Below are 22,947 nucleotides of genomic sequence, written 5' to 3'. Positions count from 1 at the left end.
CACACTAGCCTCATCGCCAACAGAGGCTCCCTACTGGTACTCACTTGAGTTTCCTGTAGGTATGTCCCAGATTATTGAGGAGAGGTTCCTGGGTCATTGCCCCGTGGTGGCACACTAGCCTCATCGCCAACAGAGGCTCCCTACTGGTACTCACTTGAGTTTCCTGTAGGTATGTCCCAGATTATTGAGGAGAGGCTCCCATTTCTCTGCTGTAATCTCATGACTCACACACTGGATTTTTTTCAGAGCTTCTTTAAAATAACCCTCAGCAATGCTCCAACTGAAGATAGAAAACAAAACAAATTCTTGGGTCACAAACTGATGACATGTATGAGGGAGCACATGAAACTATAACCCATGATACAACACCTTATAGTAATTCAAGGCCTGAAGGAGTTCTCACTTCACGACAGAAGTCTCAATAAATCAATGACATAAATGTACCTGTGCACACAGTAACAGTGATTCCAGGCCCAATCAATCTGCCAACAGCTGTATGTACAAAGTCAAGTGTTTTAATATCCTGAAGATGACAAAAAAAACTTTCTTATATCCTTATAATATTGGAACATCAACAATGTGTCTTCTCAGTTTATGTAGAGTACCTGTGCTTTCTCATTATGTTAGCTTTTGCACTAGATAAATACATAGTGCCTGAACAGCATTCCCCCCAACCTCTGCCCATTTTGCTGGCCACAGTTGAACAAGTAAAATATTCTTGACTACAGCATATAACCTCAATCAATCAAAGAAATAAATAAATAGTACATGAATACACTAGACAATGGTAGGAGAGTCTTGTTTTTGTTCTGCAGTGAGGGCACAAAGGCCTTTGATTTTTTTTTTTTTTTTGGTGAGGGCCCTGTTTTCTACAGCTAGGGCACCAACAACCTCTGCAAAGGTGACAAATACTTACTCATGATTCGGGAAGGCAGTGACCCCCATCTCAAACAAGACAAAAGGGTCTTATGGAGCTATTCTGAGAGCCTGGCTGGAGAACTATGTAGGTAACCAATACTTACTCATGATTCTGGAAGGCTATGACCCCCATCTCATGCAGGACAAAGGGATCTTGGGGAGCGATACTCAGAGCCTGGCTGAAGAACCTCTCTGCTAGTTTAGCGTTGTTAGTCAGTCCATATTCCAAACCTATGTATAGTACTGGTAAATGACACCTAAGCAGAAAATGGAGAAACAGGTGATGTACAGGTGAGTGTGTTTACTGAAACTTGCAACATGGCACTTGATACACAGAAAAAACATCAAAAGGGAGATTTTCCTTGTACATCATTTTTGGTCATATTAATGTGGTAGTAACAAAGAAAATTTCATCCCACTAAAGTTACAAAGTCGCTCCTCGCATTTCAAGATGCTATACAGGACAGAACAACTACCTCATCAAACAATGAAAGAGCTAAACAAAGCCACTGTGTGACCTTATTTGATTTACAGCCAAGTCATTTTGAAAGGAGTGTTTGGATTTCAATCATTCTGAGGCTGATGTTAGAACCGCACAGGGAAAGACAACACTAGCATCATTTTCTTGAAACAGAGGTCCTTTGTTTGACTCACTTGGCTCAAGGCCTCTCTCTATCTCAGTTACCAGAAATTTCGGACATTTATGACGATTAAAGATCTAGTTGAAATTGAAGATCTAATTGGAATCGAACATATCACTGGAATTGGAAACCCTGCTGCAAATGACGACTTGATGAGCTTGCTGGAACTGAACACCACATTGGAACTAACTGATTACCTCCCTTAATGCAATTCTCTGTCCATCAGCTACTTAGGGATTTGAAGGAAATTTTATGCACACATATGGTGTATAATGGGATAAGGACCCAACCAATGTTAATGATGCTCCAGTCTAGGACCAATATCTGTCAATTGTGAACTGGATCATCACTGAAAAACAGGACAGAAATGTTGACTAATGTCCTCTTGCCTGTAGTGTGGGAATTTGAAGTTAACGGTGATTGAGTTTTTTGCCGTCAGATCGCCTTTCAAATATGAAATTTGGAAGCTTACCCTTTCATGAGTTGAGATGCTGTGAAGTAAGCTGCCATGGCCTGGTCATGCTCATTGTCTGTGGCGAAGGAATGTCCGAAGGCAAGCCAGGCAGGGCCGTACGATCGATCCAGTGATGTCGCTTTACTGAAAGAAAAATGAAGACAAGGTCACTGAAAAACAACAGGGTTCGTCTACATGATTAGTGACACGTTTGGTATAAGTGGAGTAACTTTTGCGGGGGGGGATGCCTGAATTGGGGTGCTAAGCTGGTCCAGTGTTTCCAGTAAGTTTAGCGATTACATTATATCCAAATATTCCCGATTAGTGATGGAAAATATACATAAAAAGAGCCTTTATTAAAAATCATAAAATAAAATATATATTTTCCATTTTTTCATATATCTTTCTTCATTGTCCTATAAACCATACTCTTCCTTTCCCAGTACATTTTCATATATGCTTTAAAGACTTCAAGAGTCATTTGTGTTAACCAGCCTGTCACAAAATATAACTTCAATAACCTATAAAAATGACCTAAAACCAATTGCAAAAGTCAAAGAATATTCTTCAAAATGCATAAGTGTCCAAAGTGGTAGAAGTATGATAAAACTGGCTACATGCATTCAACAGACAGAGTGTTCACAAAGAAATGGACAGAAAGGTGGATCAGGCAAACACCTACAACAATACCCCTTGGCCAATTCTGGACAGGTGAAAAAACCATAGCAAATCAAATACATCAAGGGCAACGCAAAACCGAGGATGATTGAAAGAGCTTACCTTAAATATCTCCTAGCGGGCTGGTATTTCCCTATCAGATAGTAATAACACCCCACAGCAAACCAGGACACCTGCCAAAGGGGATAAACTGACAGATTACTGCTAATTAAAGGCACTGAAAACACTAAAATGAAGCACTGGTATATATCAAATAACATACCATTAAACACTGTTCAGGAAAATAGTTTGATTTGTTTTTTTTGAGAATTTTTCCACCCAAGTACAATGGTTTTAAAACATCAGATTCTATGCTGGTCTGTAGTGACCCAGAGGGTATCAGTGACGTGACATCCAGATTCTATGGTGGTCTGTAGTGACCCAGAGGGTATCAATGATGTCACATCCAGATTCTACGGTGGTCTGTAGTGACCCAGAGGCTATCAGTGATGTCACATCCAGATTCTATGCTGGTCTGTAGTGACCCAGAGGGTATCAGTGACGTCACATCCAGATTCTATGCTGGTCTGTAGTGACCCAGAGGGTATCAGTGACGTCACATCCAGATTCTATGCTGGTCTGTAGTGACCCAGAGGGTATCAGTGACGTCACATCCAGATTCTATGCTGGTCTGTAGTGACCCAGAGGGTATCAGTGACGTCACATCCAGATTCTATGCTGGTCTGTAGTGACCCAGAGGCTATCAGTGACGTGACATCCAGATTCTATGCTGGTCTGTAGTGACCCAGAGGGTATCAATGATGTCACATCCAGATTCTACGGTGGTCTGTAGTGACCCAGAGGGTATCAATGATGTCACATCCAGATTCTACGGTGGTCTGTAGTGACCCAGAGGGTATCAGTGATGTCACATCCAGATTCTACGGTGGTCTGTAGTGACCCAGAGGGTATCAGTGATGTCACATCCAGATTCTATGGTGGTCTGTAGTGACCCAGAGGGTATCAGTGACGTCACATCCAGATTCTATGCTGGTCTGTAGTGACCCAGAGGGTATCAGTGACGTGACATCCAGATTCTATGGTGGTCTGTAGTGACCCAGGCCAGAGGGTATCAGTGACGTTACATCCAGATTCTACGCTGGTCTGTAGTGACCCAGAGGGTATCAGTGATGTCACATCCAGATTCTACGGTGGTCTGTAGTGACCCAGAGGGTATCAGTGACGTGACATCCAGATTCTATGCTGGTCTGTAGTGACCCAGAGGGTATCAGTGATGTCACATCTATATTTTTCACTTGAAATAGTTCATTTCAAGGTCCTTTCAGTAAATGCATTCATAGATCTATATGTATATGCAAAATGAGGAAATCTAGCCATCTACGTGTGTTAAGTTGCAAAAATGTCATGTGACATTACTGGTCCCAATATGATAAGAAAAGGCCACCATAAAATCCAATGTTTCAAGTGCACGTTACTGGGTTGAAAAAAATATATATAAAAAAACAATATAACTATCTTTGTGGACAGTGTTTAATGGTCTTTTATCTGACATAGTATTTTCTTTGCCTTCCAGATGAAAGAATTCTTCAATTCTATCCTAATACACCCATCTTTATGTGTGTAGACATGGAGAGACATGACATCACAATGGCTGGTGTTGTATGTATTCTCGTACGGTAGTTGTACATTCAGATAAACCAGTCCAATATGGAGGTATAGGACATTACTGTTGGATGACCCTGAAAAGCTACATGTACCTCTCGTGACCTCCGAGGTTAACCTACACTGTATCTTACCAATGCCGTTGCTTTGTTCAAGTCCAGCTCATGCTGGCTTCCTCTCCAGACAAAATGGCGGGGAAGGTCCGCCAGCAGCCTGTGCATGGTCAAGGCTCTGCCCAGTTTCCTTTCACCATAATATTGGCCGCTGTCATATAAGTGAAATATTCTTGAGTACAGTGTAAAACACCAATCAAATAAATAAATGCCATGCCTAAGAATTCTTCACTTACAGAACAGTGGTCAGGTTTACAATGCATACGAAAATAAACATCTTTTAATGAAGACTGATTAAATCCAACTCAGATTCTGCCATTTTACATCATGCAAATGGCAGAAACTGTCATGAGGATTTTCACCTGTAGAGCAAGTTCAAGGTGTGTGACATATTGGTAGAAGGCAGGTAATCTATAAACGTCATGTAAGACTACTTGATTCATCCTACTGTTTACTCCCACTCTTAAAGATCCTGGAACCATTGAAGGCACAGAATCGTGAAAATCTTTCACATGAAGTAAAATGACAAGAGAAATGACAACTTACTGCTTTGTTCGGGTAAATATCCACAAGTTTATGGGCTAAGTAAAATAAAACTGAAAAGAAAAAGACAAGTTTTCCATTAAATTCATACAACAAAGACAACCATTAGACACTGATATTGTAAATAAGTTGTACAGTGCCAAGATAAAACCTCTGAACTTCAGCAGAGTCTAGTAAATTTTCTATATTCCATTTGAGAAAATCAAACTTTTAAAAGAAAAAAACTTATGTAAGACCATTCTTAAAATAGGTTAGTTGGCTGTAACTCAACCAACCCTCTAAACAAGACCTTACCCTAAAGTTTTCCCTAAAGTTTACCCTAAGTTAATGACAGAAGTTTGATTTCTTATTTTTTATTTTATCTCCAAGTAAATGTCTACAAAATCTCTATTTCCTCTTGACTGACCCTCTCATTTTAGTGACGGTCAAATTACGCCTAAAAAAGATATGTACAAAAAAGAATTAACATGAATGTTTAAACACTTACTATTTGATTTTCCTAGTTCCACTAACACAGCTACATGCAGAGGTAAACATTGACTGTTGTACGGATCCTTGTCAAGGACACTGGAACATGAAACAAGAAGTAAATTGGTAGAATTTATATCACTGAAAATCACTAAATTCATTACTAAAATATACTAAACTTATGTCCAAGATCAAACTGGCTTGGTTTTCAAACAAATGTTTTTTTGGTCATAAACCTGACAATATTTGGAGCGCTTACTACATAACAAATGTCTGCAAAGTGTAATGGTATGACTGGAAGTTTGTCAGACAGATCCAAATTAATATCTGTCTGCTATCCAGAAGACGTAGGACAACAACATGTAAATGTTTCTACTGTGGACATTTCACTAACAAAATCCTACAACACACTACCGAGTATGTCAAATCCCTATTTATTTATTTACTTATTTATTTGAGTTTTATGGCCATACTCAAGAATATTTCACTTATACAACAGCGGCCAGTGTTACAGTGGGAGGAGGCTTGGCTGAGCCCGGGGCAAACCCACTACCATGTGACATCTTGATAAACTGATCAACTGGGCAGTTTGTAAACAATAACTTGCCCAGCTCAAGGACTAAATGTATTTGCATGGCTATCATCTGCTCTGAGCAACATTACCCTTTGATGGACAAGAGAGACAACTCAATTGAACACACGCCTTCCACACTAATGATACAGGGCTAACCAGCTAACATATCGATGTACCTACTCAACGTGGGAGAAAAACAAATAGGTCTCAAGAAGGGCTTGGACATCCGCTCTCACGTTTCTGGCTAACCTCCTGAGTAACGACTCTCCAAGGCACCAAAATTGGATTATATTTAAGAACTTGGTCCATGTTTAGATATAAACACCATGATCACTGAAAATATTGATCTCACTGACTGTTTTCACCTGGATAAACATGGATATACTCATAACTAGAACTTACCTGGATGTAATTTTGTAGCACTGTCTGAAATCACAGTTGTAATAATGGCGTTCAGCAAGGGACACGTCTAGGTCCAGGTTTGTTTGTAGACAGCTCAGAGATGCAGGAATTTTCATGTCTCCTGGTTTGTCGTACTGAAAGCAAAAACTACATGTAGTGTCTATCCAATCTGATTACATACCCATACTTGTGAAAACCACAAAAAGGTTGTCTCTTCAAGGTGAAAAAAATAAAAAAATAAAAACAGCTTGCGATGCTTTCCATGCATGACTCAACATATACATGTAGTATAAAGACCCAGCTCAGGTGCACATGAAGTAAATATTTACTTAATTATTTCCTTCCTGTTTAACACATAAGAGGTAAATCTTTCATACACGAAATATTCCATTTTCAAGATATATATGTGTATACAGGTGGAAGGAAACAGTAAACACACTCACAGTATGATTCAAAGAGAGATACACAGTCTAAACTGCCTGGCCTCTGAAAAAGCTCATTGCCCACATACATGACATAAAGAAGCAGACATTAGTACTAGTTCGACAAGACAATGATATGGTTCACTGGTAGATGGTGGATTAAGAGAGGCTATACCAGAGATTATTAGCATAGAAGCAAATCCAATCAAATTTTTGCTGTGATTTTCGAATAGCCCAAATAATAATCTTTAGAAAACATTAGCCTTCTCTGAGCACATGCTACCATTCAAAATCGGTCATAAAGTTTCTAAAATTTATAAAGCTTTTTGGATTGTAGCTTCTTCAAACTTTAAATATATAAAATTGTTTCAATGATTTGCTACAGGTAATAAATTGAGTATTGATAAATACAGGAAATTTAATTTCATTAGCGAATAATAATTTTTTTTCAAAAATTGGTCTTGCATCTTTTAAAAATGACATACCTTTTTTAATGAGTTTGTGTATAAAAACTTGACCAGCTCTGATTCCTCCGAAGGACACTGAGAGTCAAACGGCAGCGTATCCAGTAACTCCTTCTCTGAAACACACACACACGAGATTCACTCAGGTAATATTCAGTTTTTTTTTTTTTTTTACTTTGCAAGATGAACATAAACTTCGCCCGTATGTGGCAAGGTCTTTCAGCAACCTGTGGATGGTTGTGGGTTTCCTATGGTTTCCTCCAAATATTATTCTGGCCGCCATTGTATAAGTGAAAAATTATGAGTATGGTGTAAAACAATCAAATAAAAAAATAAATAAATCAACATTAACAAACAGTACAAACATGAGGATTAATACAGACACCGACACAATACGTTTTCTTCATGTTTTGTGCTGACTACACATGTCCCCATAATGTATGCAAATAATCTGCACACTTGCGGTTTGAACTGTCAACGCATACATTGTGATGCAGCATTCGTGATGTTGCCGACCATGTAGAATGTCAGATCAGATGACAAATGTCTATTGCATGGAATCTCAACAAAGGCATACATGTATTTATTTCTTTATTTGACATGCGTTTTTGGCTGTGATAACAAAAATAATATTTTCATTCCTGTGACAACAATTAGGCTTAAGGTTTAAAGAAACCAGTGATGAAGGAAGAACATCACCAGGTGGAGGAAGAACATCACCAGGTGGAAGAAGGAAGAACATCAACAGATGGAGGAAGGAAGAACTTCACCAGATGGAGGAAGGCCATCACCAGGTGGAGGAAAAATGAACTTCACCAAATGGAGGAAGGAAGAACATCACAAGATGGAGGAAGAACATCACCAGATGGAGAAAGGAAGAACTCCACCCGATGGAAGAAGGAAGAACTTCACCAGATGAAGGAAGAACATCACCAGATGGAAAATGAGCTTTGACACCTTCCTGCAGTTATAAATTTATGAGGGCAGTCTGTGGTTAAAGCGCTCTTATTTTAGCTCTCACTGTTTGTGGGCCTAGATTTACGCAGTCTAACCGTCAATGAGCCTTGGGAAGGTTGTCAGTAACTTGTCAGAGGTCGGTGGTTTATCCCAGTACTCTGGTTTCCACCACACACTCGCAATACTGACCACCAGTGTAGTAAGTCAAAAATTCTTCTGTATGAAGTTAAACAATGATCAAATAAATAAATAAACTTACATCTATATATAACACTGTAGAAAGAGGTCAGAGTACACCAGGCTAATTACTACTGGGATCCTTTAAACTGGATTATTAGAGAAAATCTGAAAGTCTCTTCCAGCCTTTATATTTGACCTCTATCAGGTAATTGCTGATCCAATTATTTTTAGGAAGTTTAAGGTAGTTCTCCCACACTGCCAACAGGTCTTGGTAAATCTCAGAATAGCTCAATGATCAACATGATAATGTAAACAGCCTGTGTAAAACAATCAACCCAGAAGCCTTCCTCACTCAGTAAGGGGTAGGGGGTTACCGTAAACCTTCTAAAAACATCACAGATGGGCAGTGGAAAACAATATTTTATCTGATACATATATTTTATCAAGCTACAGTAAAATGTCAATATATGAATTCCCAACTAAATTCTCTACTTAATATTTGAGTCTAACACTAGGAGTCAGACATTTTTGTAAATACCCCTTTGGAACAAGTGGTAAGACCCATATTGCTCCAGTTATATAATAATGAACTAAGGTTATCTGAGTTGGTCCAATGCATAAAATGGGTCTTACGATTGTCTTCTTTCTGAGGGGTACCAGGTGTTCTGGTGAGAACAATTTACATGACAACCATATATTATTACACTTTGGTTTTCACATGGGAATATTTCATTTCCTTGCATTTCATTTTTATGACCAGAGATTAAATAATGACCCTAATAAATGATCATCCATAATAACTATCACTAAACAGATCATAAAAAAAAAGAAGCGTAATACCAAAAGACTTTATTATTACTGGACATTTCATCAGAAGATAATGACCAAAAATCACAATAAAGTCTTTACATTTACATTACTTATGTAGTATGTAAAAAATATCAATGCTAATACAACTTCGCTGAAGCAATGTTTATCAGTGCATATTGTAATGCCATGAAAATATTTTATAAATTTTATCTAGTTGATCCAATGAACAGCTTAGCATAATAAAAAAGCAGAGGTAACTCCGGAGAAATACATTTTGACGATCTTATCATAGATGCTCATTACCACGCTTACTTTATTTCTTCTAAAATTTGGGACACCAGGTCTGCTCATTTTAGCCAATATGTATATATGTAACTCTAACCGGAATATAGAGTTTTTTTTTCTCACATGGTCAGACCATCTAATGAACAACATACTCATATCTCTACTTTTCCAAAAGGCTGGTAAAGAAATGAAATATTCTTAATTCAACACTACTAATATCTGTCCCAAATTTTAGAAGAATTAGGGTATGTTATTTAGACATTATTTTAATTATGCTTTTCTGGAAGCTTACTGTATGCATGTTTATATAGCTAAAATGTGCCTCACTTGGCACAATTCTCCTGAGGATGACTTAATTAAAGTCGAAATACTGAGATTGTCAAAATGAATTTCTTCTCTAATTTAGTGAAAATATTTTATTTATTTATTTATTTGATTGGTGTTTTATGCCGTACTCAAGAATATTTCACTTATACAATGACAGCCAGCATTATGGTGGGAGGAAACCGGGCAGATCCCGGGGAAAACCCACGACCATCTGCAGGTTGCGGACACACCTTCCCACTTACTGCCGGAGAGGAAGCCAGCATGAGCTAGACTTGAACTCACAGTTACAGTATTGTTGAGAGACTTGCGGGTCATTACGCTGCACTAGCGCGCTAACCAACTGAGCCACGGAGGCCCCTTAGTGACAATAATACACCACCAAAACACGACTTCAGCCTGGACAAAGAATATCTCTCTCTTCTATTTTCTCTCCTCTTTCTAGGAAATCTACAGTTCAGATAAAATGCCATTCACATCCATGTGTATATGTTTTTGCCCCCCCCTCCCCAAAAAAATTCACACATGGCCTAGGCCAGGGGCACAATTCCCATCTCCCTATCCCCCAAGCCCCCCACTGCCTCCCCAAGATTCTGACCAGAGAGAAACTGAATTACAGTGTACATGTAGGGTCTTAAAAGCTACTCAGGGGGGTACCTAAAGTCTGCACGACATAGAAAATTAACAACATCCGACCACTAGTGACCTTTCAGCCCCCTGAAAATCACTTCCGAGGACATATAATTTTTTTCCATCACTGACCACTGATATTTTACACCTGTAAACATGGTAAAAGCAGAACACCCACACTGTATGGCTAAACAAGCCTATAAAAGAGGACTGAACTTTGGGCCATGTGTTTCACAAATACAATGTACATTTTTTATTCTAAGGAAAACAGGGAGGGAACAGCTAGGGAACATATGTTAATCATAAGAAAGAAAAAAAATCATTCCCTTTAGCAAGGTGTGTGCTTGTACTGTGACTGAATTAGAGGTTTCCTGTCCAGCAGATTTGTGATGGTGGCCACAGGAAATCTGAGGGCAGGATTTCGTAAATACTGCGATGTGTGCAAGGAAGTATATGACAAGCTTGTTTCTCTTCTGCACAATTATTTAGGACAAGTTGGACAAAACCCGACTTCCAGCTAACCACAATTTGGATCACATGTTCTGCTCAGAGAGTAGTGCTACTAATTGGCTCCAGTTACAATGCTTCTGTCTCTGTAATTTGAAACCCTGAAAGACTTTTATGCATAAAACAAAAGCATATTTTTTATGCCATGGTGTACTGAGAGGTTAGAAGACCATTGTTACCTTGCTGTACATCAAAGGCTTCACCAAAAAGCCAATCTGGACACAGTGTTCGATATACCAAGAGTACCTTGGATACCCTACTACAGGGAAAGAGTTACAAAAGGTCAGTTTGGATACCTTTATATGCTCAGTCTTGGGATATGAAAAGGTCTTTTGGACACCCTTCAGTTCTCTGAAGGCCGATTTGGATACTCTACACATGAAAGGCTACCTGGAATTCAATTTCAAACTTATAACCGCCGATCTAGGCTCAGAAGTGTGAAGAAAGTCATACAGCTAGTGCATCATGCCTGGGTCTGACAAGCAAGTTTGTCCGTGAGCGAAGAATCTGAAAGTAGCCCGTCAAGACAGCCAGTCAGCCTGAACACCTTGTTCCCAAGGTACAGCATAAGAATCTCAAGCCAAGCAAGCCAGCCAGCCTGAAGAACCTTGTTCCCAGGGTACAGCAAATCACAGGCACAAAAGGTTTGGCATCTCTCCATCAGTACCAAACACTACCCCAGCCTACTTGTAGTATATGTGGTATGTCTGGGTAAGGACCAGTCCATGTACCTGGAGGCTGACACAGTTTCATACTGCTGAGGGTGGGGAAAACACAAAGTGCTAGCTTAGGCCCCCATGTAGGTTAGGAAAGTCACCTTAGCAAAAGCAGTATATATACTGTATTACTTACATTCCTGGCTATCAAAGAGTGGAAACCCACAGGTTGACAAGTGTACTTTAATATACCGGTAAGTATGGTAGGGAACTTTGTTCATTATTAAAGTATATAATAATTAGTTTGATACACAGCTACTTTTTAAATACTTATAATGTATTTACACATGGCGAGCAAGATGCTCTTTCAAAAGTTGCACGTGTATTAGAAATGTATGCAATAATATCAAAGGTAAGTACATAACTTTGTTTACAAGTTTAATAAATAGTTTGATATGGAGGTACTGTTTATTTTAAAACTTTTCAAAACTTTCTCATGTACTAGATATGTATGCAACGAATGGTGTAATTATGGGCAGACACTGGGAGAGACGTCATTACATGACATGTATGGAACAGACACACTGTAATTGTAGCTGTGACTGTCAGGCCCTTGACCAATGAGATCGCAAGTTCAAATCCAGCTCTGGCTGCTTCAGCTGCAGCTTTAATTGACAAGATTTTTACGTAACAAGCATACTGCCTGTACATACTGTGGACTGCTCAGTTTCCTCCACCCATGAAACTGACCGCTGTCCTATGAGTGATATTTGTTTTCCTTTTTCTAAAGAAGTCATGAACACTTGTCAAGTACATGTACATGTCAATAAAACATAAAAGTCCCACTTATTCCAAGTATTCTAGTTAATCTAAAAATAATTCAAAATTTCATTCTTATGCTTTGATTGCTTTATTTATTTGATTGTTGTTTACATGGTGACAGCCAGTTGGCCCCAGAGTAACACCAGAGATCTTTGGCAAACTATTCACAAACTTTCCGCCAGTGTGACATACAGATATGCACACAAACTCGTGGAAGACAATTAGGTGGTCTTCAACGAGGTTTAATGTGTTCTTGACTGGTTACTATTACTAAGGCTCCACGAACAGCGAATGATTGAATACATGATTATTCACTTCCACTAGTATTGCAACCATGAAATTCACAAATCCCCATAAAAACAGGTGGTTCCATTCGAAATAAGCGAAGTCCACCTGACACAACACAATTTACGTAATTTAAACAAACTTAATTTCATTTTTAAGAAGAAAAAGTCATGGGAATGAAAAATTCCTGGTTTATAATTATAGTCATTGAATATTTTCTATTTTAATCTGCAGGGCAGAAGAAATTCAATGAAGATGAAGCAGTCTAAAACAATTTTAGCGATATTAACACTGTTAACAGTGACGTGGGCAGATGTAGTAGACAAGGTAACATGTGACTGCCCGAAAAGTGAAGATTCGCCCGGAAACACTGCTGCGCCCAATCATGGTGGAGACATGAATGGATATCAGAAGTACACCCAGATGCCAAACATGTTCATGCCCCTGATGTATGCCATGCCACATTTACCACTCAACCAGGGTCAAATTCCAAACCCTTTCCAGCCAATCAAAGGAGAAAAGGGTGAACCAGGCGTCGGCTGCGGAGCATGCCCCGAGCGCGAGGATTCGGAAATCTACAATGTCAAAGAAGGCGATGCAGTCACACCTGAACGCACGCTGAACATTGCGGTCACGGCGCAAACCTTGAAGGGCGATTTAAGCGGAGGAAGTTATGGAGCCTTAAGGGGCGCAAAGGGGGAGAAGGGAGACCGAGGGATTATGGGGCTTAGTGGGCTGAGAGGATTCCGTGGCCCACCTGGGCCTCCAGGGCCGCCTGGCCCACCTTACAGGGGTGAGTTCACGGACCAAATAAGGTGTTCACCTTAAACACAAATGCTGACACAATCAAGTCACAATCCATCTAACTGAAGGGCAATAAGAAATTTTGTGTTCAGTTTCAACAAAAAAAAATTAATAATAAATTATGAAGATGAGGCAACTTGCAATCTGTAATGTAAATATTAGCTTTTGATTCTCATACCGGGATCTTTAACAACTTAAAATTAACAATAAAATTGTGCGTAATAATATACAGCAGCATGTGTCAATTGCAGCAACCCAATCAACTGTTTTTTTTACAAATAATTGCAACTAATACCAAACTAATAAACAAAGTGCTTGGCGACTGTACAGCCTTGGAAAAACTGGTGGATCTATAGCATAACACATGAATATACATCAAACATATTAAACCTTTTACTCATGGATATTTTTTTTCTTTCGTGAAATGTGAATTTGTAATACCATAATCACCTAGAAAATTAATCTGAAAAGTAGATCAAGTCTTCAGAAGGGAATTCTTTAATAACCAATCTCTGGAATAACCTTCACATAAAGTAAATCTATAAAATCTAGTCTTTAGATTCCCAAAAAATACAGGCCTACATATAAGTAGGCCTGGTCCAAAATTGTTCCTGCTACCACAACCTTCTTCATTTTTGGTTTCAACACTACAATGCCCTAAAATGACCTTAAATCTTGGCCACAGAAGTGCATTCAGAGAGGTAAATAATTGTCACAAAATATTATTTTTGGTCCTGAAACTTACAATTTTCCAGTAAAATATCATCCCATATTCCAAACAACCTCACAACACCTTTCTAAAATCAATAGAACTCTCAGATTTAGGAAAAATGGGCAGTTTGTCTCGGGCATTTAGGATAAGTGCCATTCCAAAGTCCACCCACGATTTCCCAACAAACACGAATGGTGACAGTTACGCCCAATCATTAACCCATATGAGAGCCACAAATACGTTGCCTAAAACCACAACATTCACAGCAATCCTTTCTGTGTGACCTACATCTTGACAACACCCTACCCCAATCTGTAGTCGCTAAACATCCAGTTACCAAAAGGATGGAAAATAAATTCCTTGTTTCATTTCGTACAAACCTGGCTGCCTTTAAATGTCGACAGTAAGATAATTCATCTGTGAATGCGGCTAAGCCTTGTAGAAAAGCTCATATAGACATCAAAACACAAGAGGTATGGAAATTTAAAAGACAGAAAAAAACAAATTTTTCCATCAGATCTACGGCCCTATTTACACCATGACACTGAATGGAGCTGTTTCCATCTTTCTTGTACATTTACATGCATTTTTGAAATGTTGCAAGTTTACTAGACCATGATTTTAATGATGCTAATAACATCAAAGGAAATATACACATATTTACACAAGTACATGTGTAATTTTGTCACATGGTTATAACTCAAGATCATTCCCCAATATGTGAAGTGAAATATATTGCACACTTGAGTTTAATTATTTCATTGCATGGTCAGCACGAACAACATGAAATATCTGTAAATGGTGACAGGGTGTTGCCATATTTCACCTAAGGTTTAATAACATTTTCCGACTGACACATCCTGCTGGATTCTTACCGATTCATTTCCCTTACAGGGCCACTAGAGAGGTTTTTGTTTGATTAACATCTTATCTGAAGTGTTGGCATCAAAAGATTATATTTAACGTCTTCATGTGATTCTGAAGGTGCAATTTTAGACATAAACTTCAAGTGAAACACGGTATATGTGAACTAGCTATAAACATACGGTAAACTTCAAGTGAAACACGGTATATGTGAACTAGCTATAAACATACGGTAAACTTCAAGTGAAACACGGTATATGTGAACTAGCTATAAACATACGGTAAACGTCTAAATCCAGGAATGCTGGAGAGCGGATTTATACAGGATATAATTCTATGCTTGATGATACCCAATGTGAAGGGATGATGTAACAGACTTATGGACTAATATAAATGTGACAGATTTATACGAAATATGGGTGCTTGAAACCTGGAATTTGCTTCATTATAAAGGCAGTGCTATACACATATCCTTCAGAAAGTCTCACTGTATTAGCTACATGTATCGTAGATGGATTCCAATATGAACAGAGATTCTCGTATACTTAAGCTGAATTTTAATTTATCCTACATTATTTATTTGTTAAAACTCGTGACTGTAAAAATGATAAATAGTACACATATCATAAATCATAATAAAGAATATCACCTGAAAATAGCTCTTAACATACATTTAGTAAGCAAACCGGTATCACATAGCTGTTTACACAGGAACAGGCCATGTTGTGTAACCCAAGGAACCCCACTAATTAGAAGACTAGATAAGGACTAAGGAAAATAAACTTATTTCAGGCCTCAAGAAGAACTAAGGAAAATAAACCTAAATCACCGTACATCTTCCAAAGAAGACTCTGCAAAAAATGAGAGTTGATATTCACAACAATTCATTAACAAAACTTTTAGTGCTATTAAATTGTAATTGTATTGTTGTTATTAAGAAAACCATAAAGCATTTTCAAGTTGTGTGTAAAGAAAGGTGAACTTAAAATGGGGATTCTGGCTGAAAGACAAGCTAGGCATACTGTGTTTCATCAAAACGTTTACCATTTTCCATATTTTGACATATTTTACTTGATTTTGATGGATTCATCCACCTTATAGGATCACTTAAAAGTTGTTTGTTAAGTCTGATTAATTTCTTATCAGGAAAACTTCAAGTGTAAGCATCAAAAGTATCATTTCACGGCCTTTATGTGCTTCTGAAGAAGACATCTTAACCCGCTAAACTTTTTGTGACATACGGTATATATTTATTTGACTTGTTTAATGCCAAACTAAAGTTGTACAAATAAACTATAAAAGCAATTATGATCATCAGAAGGGAACCTTTTAACTTCAAACGTGGAGAATGTATTACAAACTTAGATATTAGAATGTTTCTACATTTCCATAATCTTGGGATTCAGGTTTGCTGTATATTGACAGAAAGCCAAACTGGCCTCAAGTTCTAAAATGTTCACTACTGTTTTCAGCTTTTTTTATCACATGCATCTGACGGAAAATATGCTTAAGTGTTATAAATATTTAACGCAGAGATCAAATTTTCAACTCTTTCAATTTTGCTTTGGAAATGAATACATACTTTTCATAAAATATAAAGTAGACGATCAGTTAGAGATCCTGAAGTTCATAAATTAAGGTTTGCCCGAAAAGCACAGGAGACATACATAGGCTGCTGTCTTCTGTACGTTATATTTTGACAGAGACTTTACGGATTCTTTGGAAACGATAACACATTCATTATAAATAAATGCCACACACAAATCCAGTTCACAATTTGAATAAACCGGTTTCCTAAATGGAATGATGATACTGGATCTCCTGCTGGCTTGAGTTGGGCAATAAAGAAATGGCTTTGAAGATTAACTTTGTTTTTGACGCACAAACAAGCATATGCACAGGTAAACTTTAAAGTGTATTTATTTTTACATTTAGATGATTTCAATGCCCCATTTTTCTTTTATTTATTCTTTTATTCTCTTTACTTGTGACTTACAATGAATACAACCTGGCTGGGATTTATTTAAAATAAATACCGACCATTGTAAATGGTGACACATGGCATGTTACAAAATCTTTTTCTGAAGATAGCAGTTCTGAACATGTATAACACATCTTTTTTCTATTAAAAACTGAAGGAATGTATCCCGGTTGTGCATGTTATGCCTTTAAGTGTTAAACTAGCCACTAAAACAGAAACAAGTGGATCCCATACATAACAGACAATAAAAACAAACATAAAGAGAAATCAGTATAAAATAAGTCCGCTTATTGCACACATCTACACGTGTTTCAGTGCAATGTATGAATTTTTTAGTGTCTTCCAATATTTTCACGCCAACTTTGACATCATACCAACAAAAACAGTGTCAGATGTTAAAATCAGAGATTTTAGCTGTGCATAAGAATAAATATCAATCCAGCTCAACTCAGAGGCTAAAATCTAGCCAGGTTTACCCCCAGAATATCTCAGGCACACTGGGGAAACATTGCTGAGAACCAGGTTGAACTGTTGCCAAATGTTTACATCTCCATCCACCAACCTATCAATTACCTACAGCTAAAGCTTTACACCTACAAGCCAAGCTGCACTGAAAACCTACAGTAAATACTGTACTTCAACCCTCTCTGGTTTAGTATTTTTCCCAGGACACATTTTGTTTCATTCTCATGGATCAATCCGCCTTATTAGGCCACTGAAGAATTTTTAATAAAGTTTGATTAATTTCTTATCTGAAAAGCTGAATTGCTGGCATCAAGAGAACTATTTTAAGGACTTTTCCTGCTTCTATAAATGCATTTCTACATGTACATACCAAACTTCAGCTGAAAATTAAAATCATATTCTTACACTAAATGCACACACAAAATGATAAAATAATTACAATGATATTTAAATCATTATATCACACTTCACATTTCCATCTATATATTCTGAATTCTTTTATAGCCTAAATAGATAATCTGAATTTTACTGCCTGTCAATTTTGAAACAATTCTGTGCCTTATGTGCAGGCCTAATATCTGTATGTCTTCCAAAAATTATCAATGTTGTATCACAGCAAAAAGTATTTCAACATGACTGGATAGTATATTAGCCAGACTACCAGACTCTAACCAATCTTATCTCCCATCTGTCCTATGTCTGACACAAAACAAGGTGCCAGTCACACCTGACTGAGCGCCTGTCGCCTTCTCAGCATCTTTTAATAGCAGTAGCTGTGAAAAACATCTAAAAAGAGGAGTTCTCTAAAAATACCAGAGGTATCTTGTATTCTATACATGTGGAAATTAATATCACTTTAATACCAAGATGAAAATCTTAGGGTTTGGGGCAATAAAAAGTCAGGAAAAAAAGGTAAGAAAAAAGCTCTTAGAAAGTGATGCCAAATGGATTATATCTAGAATTTTGTTTATTTGTTTACTTCATCGGAGCTCAAAAATGTTTCACTTGTACTAGGGCAACCAGTCTAGGATTTTGTGGGTTGTTTAAGTCCTGAGCACATCAGAGTATTGCAGGTAACTGGCAGATAACCAGCTGCACAAACACCTGTGAATGCAAGCAGTAGATATGCTAAAAACATGTAGTAAAATGTCATTTAAAGTCTAGAGTATTAATGCACGTCTTTACCTTAACCCTTTCAAGAATACTGCTCTTATATCAGTTTATTAAGCCTTTAGCCTGAATCAAAAATTAAAAACATGCTCCTCTGACAAATACCTCACACAACTTTTAACTCAAAATGACAACTAAATCACCAGGATGTTCTGATAAAAGCACGTACTTTGTGAACGCTGGAAAAATGTCCTTTGGGTAAACATATATCATGAGTCAAAACGTTAAACCTGAAACATTCATTCACTCATATATGGCAGCATAAAAGAACCCAAAAATACACAGGGATGAGATCAGGATCCACAAAAAGAAAAAAAATCTGATTTTTGTTTGTCACACTAAAGCTGCTAGCACAAAGGTTTCAGTTTTCGTCACCTAATACAAAACGCAATTATTACATACACCATCGGTAAAAACCAGTATTACCACAAATAAGAGTAGTTGCAGCAGAATACTGAGGTTGTAAAACGTCTGTGGGTCAGTTATTCTAGTTCATAATCTTCAAAATGTTCCCCATAGACACTTTTGTTGTTGCTGCAAACCGAATTAGGAAAAAAATTGGAATTTCAAGAATTCTTGGAAAACTGACATGTCTGAATAAATAAAAAAGTCTCTATCTGTTTTGTCAGTTGACCCTGTAGGAAGACGGATAGAAGAATTACGCCAGGCCCGAGTGAAAGACATCCAACAAGACGAGGTCATCGACAGCTCAAAGGAAGAGCCGGAGGCTTTAAGAGTGGCATTCTCTGTCGCTCTGACCAAAAGCATAGGTCCAACAGACGCTGCCCAGGTGTTAAAGTTTGAAGAAGTTGTCACAAATATAGGTTTGTGTATCACACTCAGTCTTATAATATGATCTATTTTGTAGAATGCAAATTAATTTTGTCATGAAAGCAAATTTCTATTCGTTGACTATTATCTGAAATCTCTTATGGTGAGCGTGTATATAAGCACAAATTTGCCAAACTATTTATTTATTTATTTGCTTGGTGTTTAAAGCTGTACTTGATATTTTTAATATTTCACTTATATGACGACAGCCAGCTTTATTGGTGGGAGGAAACCCGATAGAGCCCGGAGGAAACCCACGCCCATCCGCACGGTGCTGGAAGACCTTCCCATGTATGGCCAGAGAGGAAAAATTATTCATAACTTCTGTGAAGTCTGTATGTGTCCCTAGCTGAGTAATACATTTTAGTCCACAAAATGATATGACTTTATGTTTTCTAACTGCATCCGACGTTATACTACACTGGTTTCATGTATTACAATTTTTTTGTCCAACACAAAGTATTCGAACACCACAAAATGTTTCTCATCTTCAAGAACATTTTCCACTAAGTAAGGAAAGTTATATTTTTGAATGAAGCTTTCTTCAGTGTCTGAGGAGAGTGTGAAAATAGAATGAAACTCACAAATCATCTACATGTAATTTAGGGGAAATGTGAGCTCTACCAGCAAATACTCCTCTTGAAGACATATTTACAAGATCAGAAAACCTTGAAAAATAGGAAAATCACAAAAAGATTACACAAAGTAAAACATAGATTTTCAGTTCTATTTTCATTCCAGTCTTGGATTTTTTACTGTCCGCTCACACATAAAACACAAAACTCAAAGTGCTATAACTCTACATCTGTTGTGTTGCCATAGTAAATAACAAATCATTCCAATGAAATCATTCTAAAGTTTGTAAGCATGGTCGTTGTTGTTGCATCAGTTTTAACAATGCATCAAAAGTGGGGTGTTAATCATTTTCACACTGAAAAATTCAAACACACTTAAATCACACTCAAACACACTGTCACATTTCAAAATCCAGCTATAATGTAATGCAAGTTTTGTTTCCCATCCCTCCTACGCACAGGTAACAGTTACAACACCGAGAACGGAGAATTCGTGGCACCAGTACCCGGAGCATACTACTTCACATACCACATCCTTGGTCAACACAGCAAGCCGACGGAAGTCTCGCTAAAACACAACGTCAAAGTGATCAACTCCGTCCACTCGCGAGAGACTGGCGGTTACACAGGGGTCAGTAACTCTGCGGTTCTCAAGCTAGAGAAGGGCGACATGGTTACGCTGGTTCTAAGCCCCGGGATTTACTACGTGTACGGTGAATCGGGCCATCATACCACCTTCACAGGCTACCTACTCTACCCAGAGTGAGGGAAACGCAGCTGTAAGATTTTGCAAAATGAAAACTATGGATGTTTTAGTAAAAACCTTGATCTGATGAAATTTTGACTGGAGTAGTTCCTAACTAATTTTGTGGTTTTACATACATGTACAGGCAGTGTTTACTTTAGCAGGTTAGGCTTATTTTAACAAAATCTTCTATACACATTTGTAAAATCTTGGTGAAGCCCAAAAAATTGTCCAGTATAACCTGTAAGCAATATCACAGGCATTCATGAATAACCCAATAAGGTACAGATTTTGCAGTACCACCCAGGCTAGAAGCCCTGTTCAGAACAGCCAGTAGAGAGGCACTAGCCAGTCAGAAGTGTTCTTGTGGAATGGTTATGGAACATTTCAGTTGGAAGGTCACCAACTTTCCACAGTATAACTCCTAAACTCTCAGCAGAGGGAGGCTGAAAAAGTATAGCGCAATCTTCAAAATAATTTTTAACTTGATGCAAGACGTAACTGGCAAAATTCTCAGCCACCCAGTTAATTGAGAAGGTACAATGTTGCTTATATGACAGTTTTTTTGTCACTGTCAAAATACTATTTGGTGTAGGACATTGTCCTTCTGATTGTTTTCAAGGCTTGTACTGGAATGCAAGAAGCCTGCTAAATGTATGCTAGTTAGACTTCGACTTCAGTGACTTCTCCCTCGACAGATGAAGTCAGTAAGAAGCTTACTGATGGGGCGCTTGTGGTAAGACTTTGGCTCCAGTCAAGTGAAATGCAAGGGTCTTAGTGAGGGAGTGCTAGTGGTGAGCTGGTGGTGAGTTAGTGATGTGCTAGTGGCGAGCTAGTGGTGTGGCAGGCCATTTAGAAGCTTCAATTCGTATACTTCATGTACATTACCTTAATCACTTGAAAACATTCAGTAAAATAGAAGGTTTGCAATGGCAGCCATCTTTGATGTAAGTTAGTTTACACTGCCCATGTATGCCCTTACCAGCCAAGGGCCTCTGCCCAGCTTATGACACCGCTAACAACAGACACTCAGTCAGCAATACTCAATCTTACATCAAAGATGGCTGTCATTGTAAACCACCTATAGAGTACAGTAATCTTTTATTTTCAGGACCCATTTGCATATCTTTCTAATAACAATAATAATAAACCATTTTCAGCCACCTGTGAAAACACATAAGAAGCATGAGGTAATCAAGGTAATAGTAAATGTTACTTAATAACGAAATATCAGGTAAATAAATGACATAAATTTACTGAAATGATTTCTGCACAAGTAACACTACTATAGAAGTAAAAATCGTCTGATTTTTTTCGTCAGAACGCACATGGTACACATCGCACATCTATGTGGACAGATTTTAGAAGAATTTTCAAGCAATATGCCAGTACCTGTCTGCAGTGCACCAGAAGACAAGCAATGTATGATCGTGTCCATTCGCAGTCGGAAAAAAGTGTGAATTTTCAAAAAAAAAAAAAAAAACCCATGAGCAATTACCTCTTCTGCTGAAATCAGTTGCTTTTACTTTTCAACCTTTAACCATAAAATTCTGAAATCACCCCACCGGAGGAAAATTCCCATATTTGATTAGTCACTTTTACAAAATGTCTAAAACCCTTGAATTCTTTTATTCCCATCTTTCAACAATTCTTTAACACCTCAAAGCTACATGTAAACACAAATAGCTATTATCAAATAAGAAAAGTTCAAACTATATAAATTTTTAATGCTTACATCCATTGGCTGATCATTCCTTAATCATCACTATAATCCATCAATACCTCTCGCCCGCAGGTAACTCATGACTAATGAAACAACTCTTAATTGAAACAACCAGAATATGGTAAACATGACTCTTTTTACTTATCCATGTATGTGGGCTAGCCTAATATACACTTATTAAAACCATCAACATTGTCAACTGTACAAGAAATAACAATGAAAGAACAAATAAACAATGAAATGTACACCAACCATTGAATCAAATTTGAGAACTTTTTTGTT

The 22,947-nt window shown here is 37.7% G+C and overlaps 2 protein-coding genes across 3 annotated transcripts in view; one reads left to right on the top strand and one right to left on the bottom strand.

Moving 5' to 3' along the window:
* LOC135479354 (cell division cycle protein 16 homolog) overlaps window positions 1-22,947 on the bottom strand; it is a 37,157-nt gene that overhangs the window by 7,074 nt on the left and 7,136 nt on the right. The window contains exons 5-12 of the mRNA XM_064759178.1: window positions 7,361-7,455; window positions 6,454-6,587; window positions 5,497-5,576; window positions 5,013-5,062; window positions 2,794-2,864; window positions 2,032-2,157; window positions 1,023-1,175; window positions 155-280 (exon numbers count right to left, since the gene is read on the bottom strand). Coding sequence (XP_064615248.1) covers window positions 155-280; window positions 1,023-1,175; window positions 2,032-2,157; window positions 2,794-2,864; window positions 5,013-5,062; window positions 5,497-5,576; window positions 6,454-6,587; window positions 7,361-7,455 — 835 coding nt within the window. The remainder of the gene's footprint in view (window positions 1-154; window positions 281-1,022; window positions 1,176-2,031; window positions 2,158-2,793; window positions 2,865-5,012; window positions 5,063-5,496; window positions 5,577-6,453; window positions 6,588-7,360; window positions 7,456-22,947) is intronic.
* Window positions 11,101-21,828, top strand: LOC135479244 (complement C1q-like protein 4). Of its 2 annotated transcripts, none has more exons than XM_064759049.1 (4): window positions 11,101-11,676; window positions 13,030-13,588; window positions 19,421-19,615; window positions 20,659-21,828. In XM_064759049.1, exons 2-4 carry the CDS (start codon window positions 13,045-13,047, stop codon window positions 20,961-20,963), a joined length of 1,044 nt encoding a protein of 347 aa, XP_064615119.1. In that variant the 5' UTR covers window positions 11,101-11,676; window positions 13,030-13,044; the 3' UTR covers window positions 20,964-21,828. The 2 variants fall into 2 exon arrangements, with proteins under 2 accessions (XP_064615119.1, XP_064615117.1); XM_064759047.1 differs by lacking the exon at window positions 11,101-11,676 and adding an exon at window positions 11,705-11,942.

The sequence above is a fragment of the Liolophura sinensis genome, chromosome 12 (genome assembly GCF_032854445.1).
Source record: "Liolophura sinensis isolate JHLJ2023 chromosome 12, CUHK_Ljap_v2, whole genome shotgun sequence".
NCBI lineage: Eukaryota > Metazoa > Mollusca > Polyplacophora > Chitonida > Chitonidae > Liolophura > Liolophura sinensis.
The sequence above is the reverse complement of the archived record's forward strand: the minus strand, read 5'-3'. Positions and strand labels throughout refer to the sequence as shown.

Bases quoted from the DNA above. Each gene is read 5' to 3' on its own strand.
- LOC135479244 (XM_064759049.1), top strand. From the start codon at position 13,045: ATGAAGATGAAGCAGTCTAAAACAATTTTAGCGATATTAACACTGTTA. The intron at 13,589-19,420 runs GTGAGTTCACGG...CTGTTTTGTCAG, and splicing joins GCCTGGCCCACCTTACAGGG to TTGACCCTGTAGGAAGACGG. The intron at 19,616-20,658 runs GTTTGTGTATCA...TCCTACGCACAG, and splicing joins AGAAGTTGTCACAAATATAG to GTAACAGTTACAACACCGAG.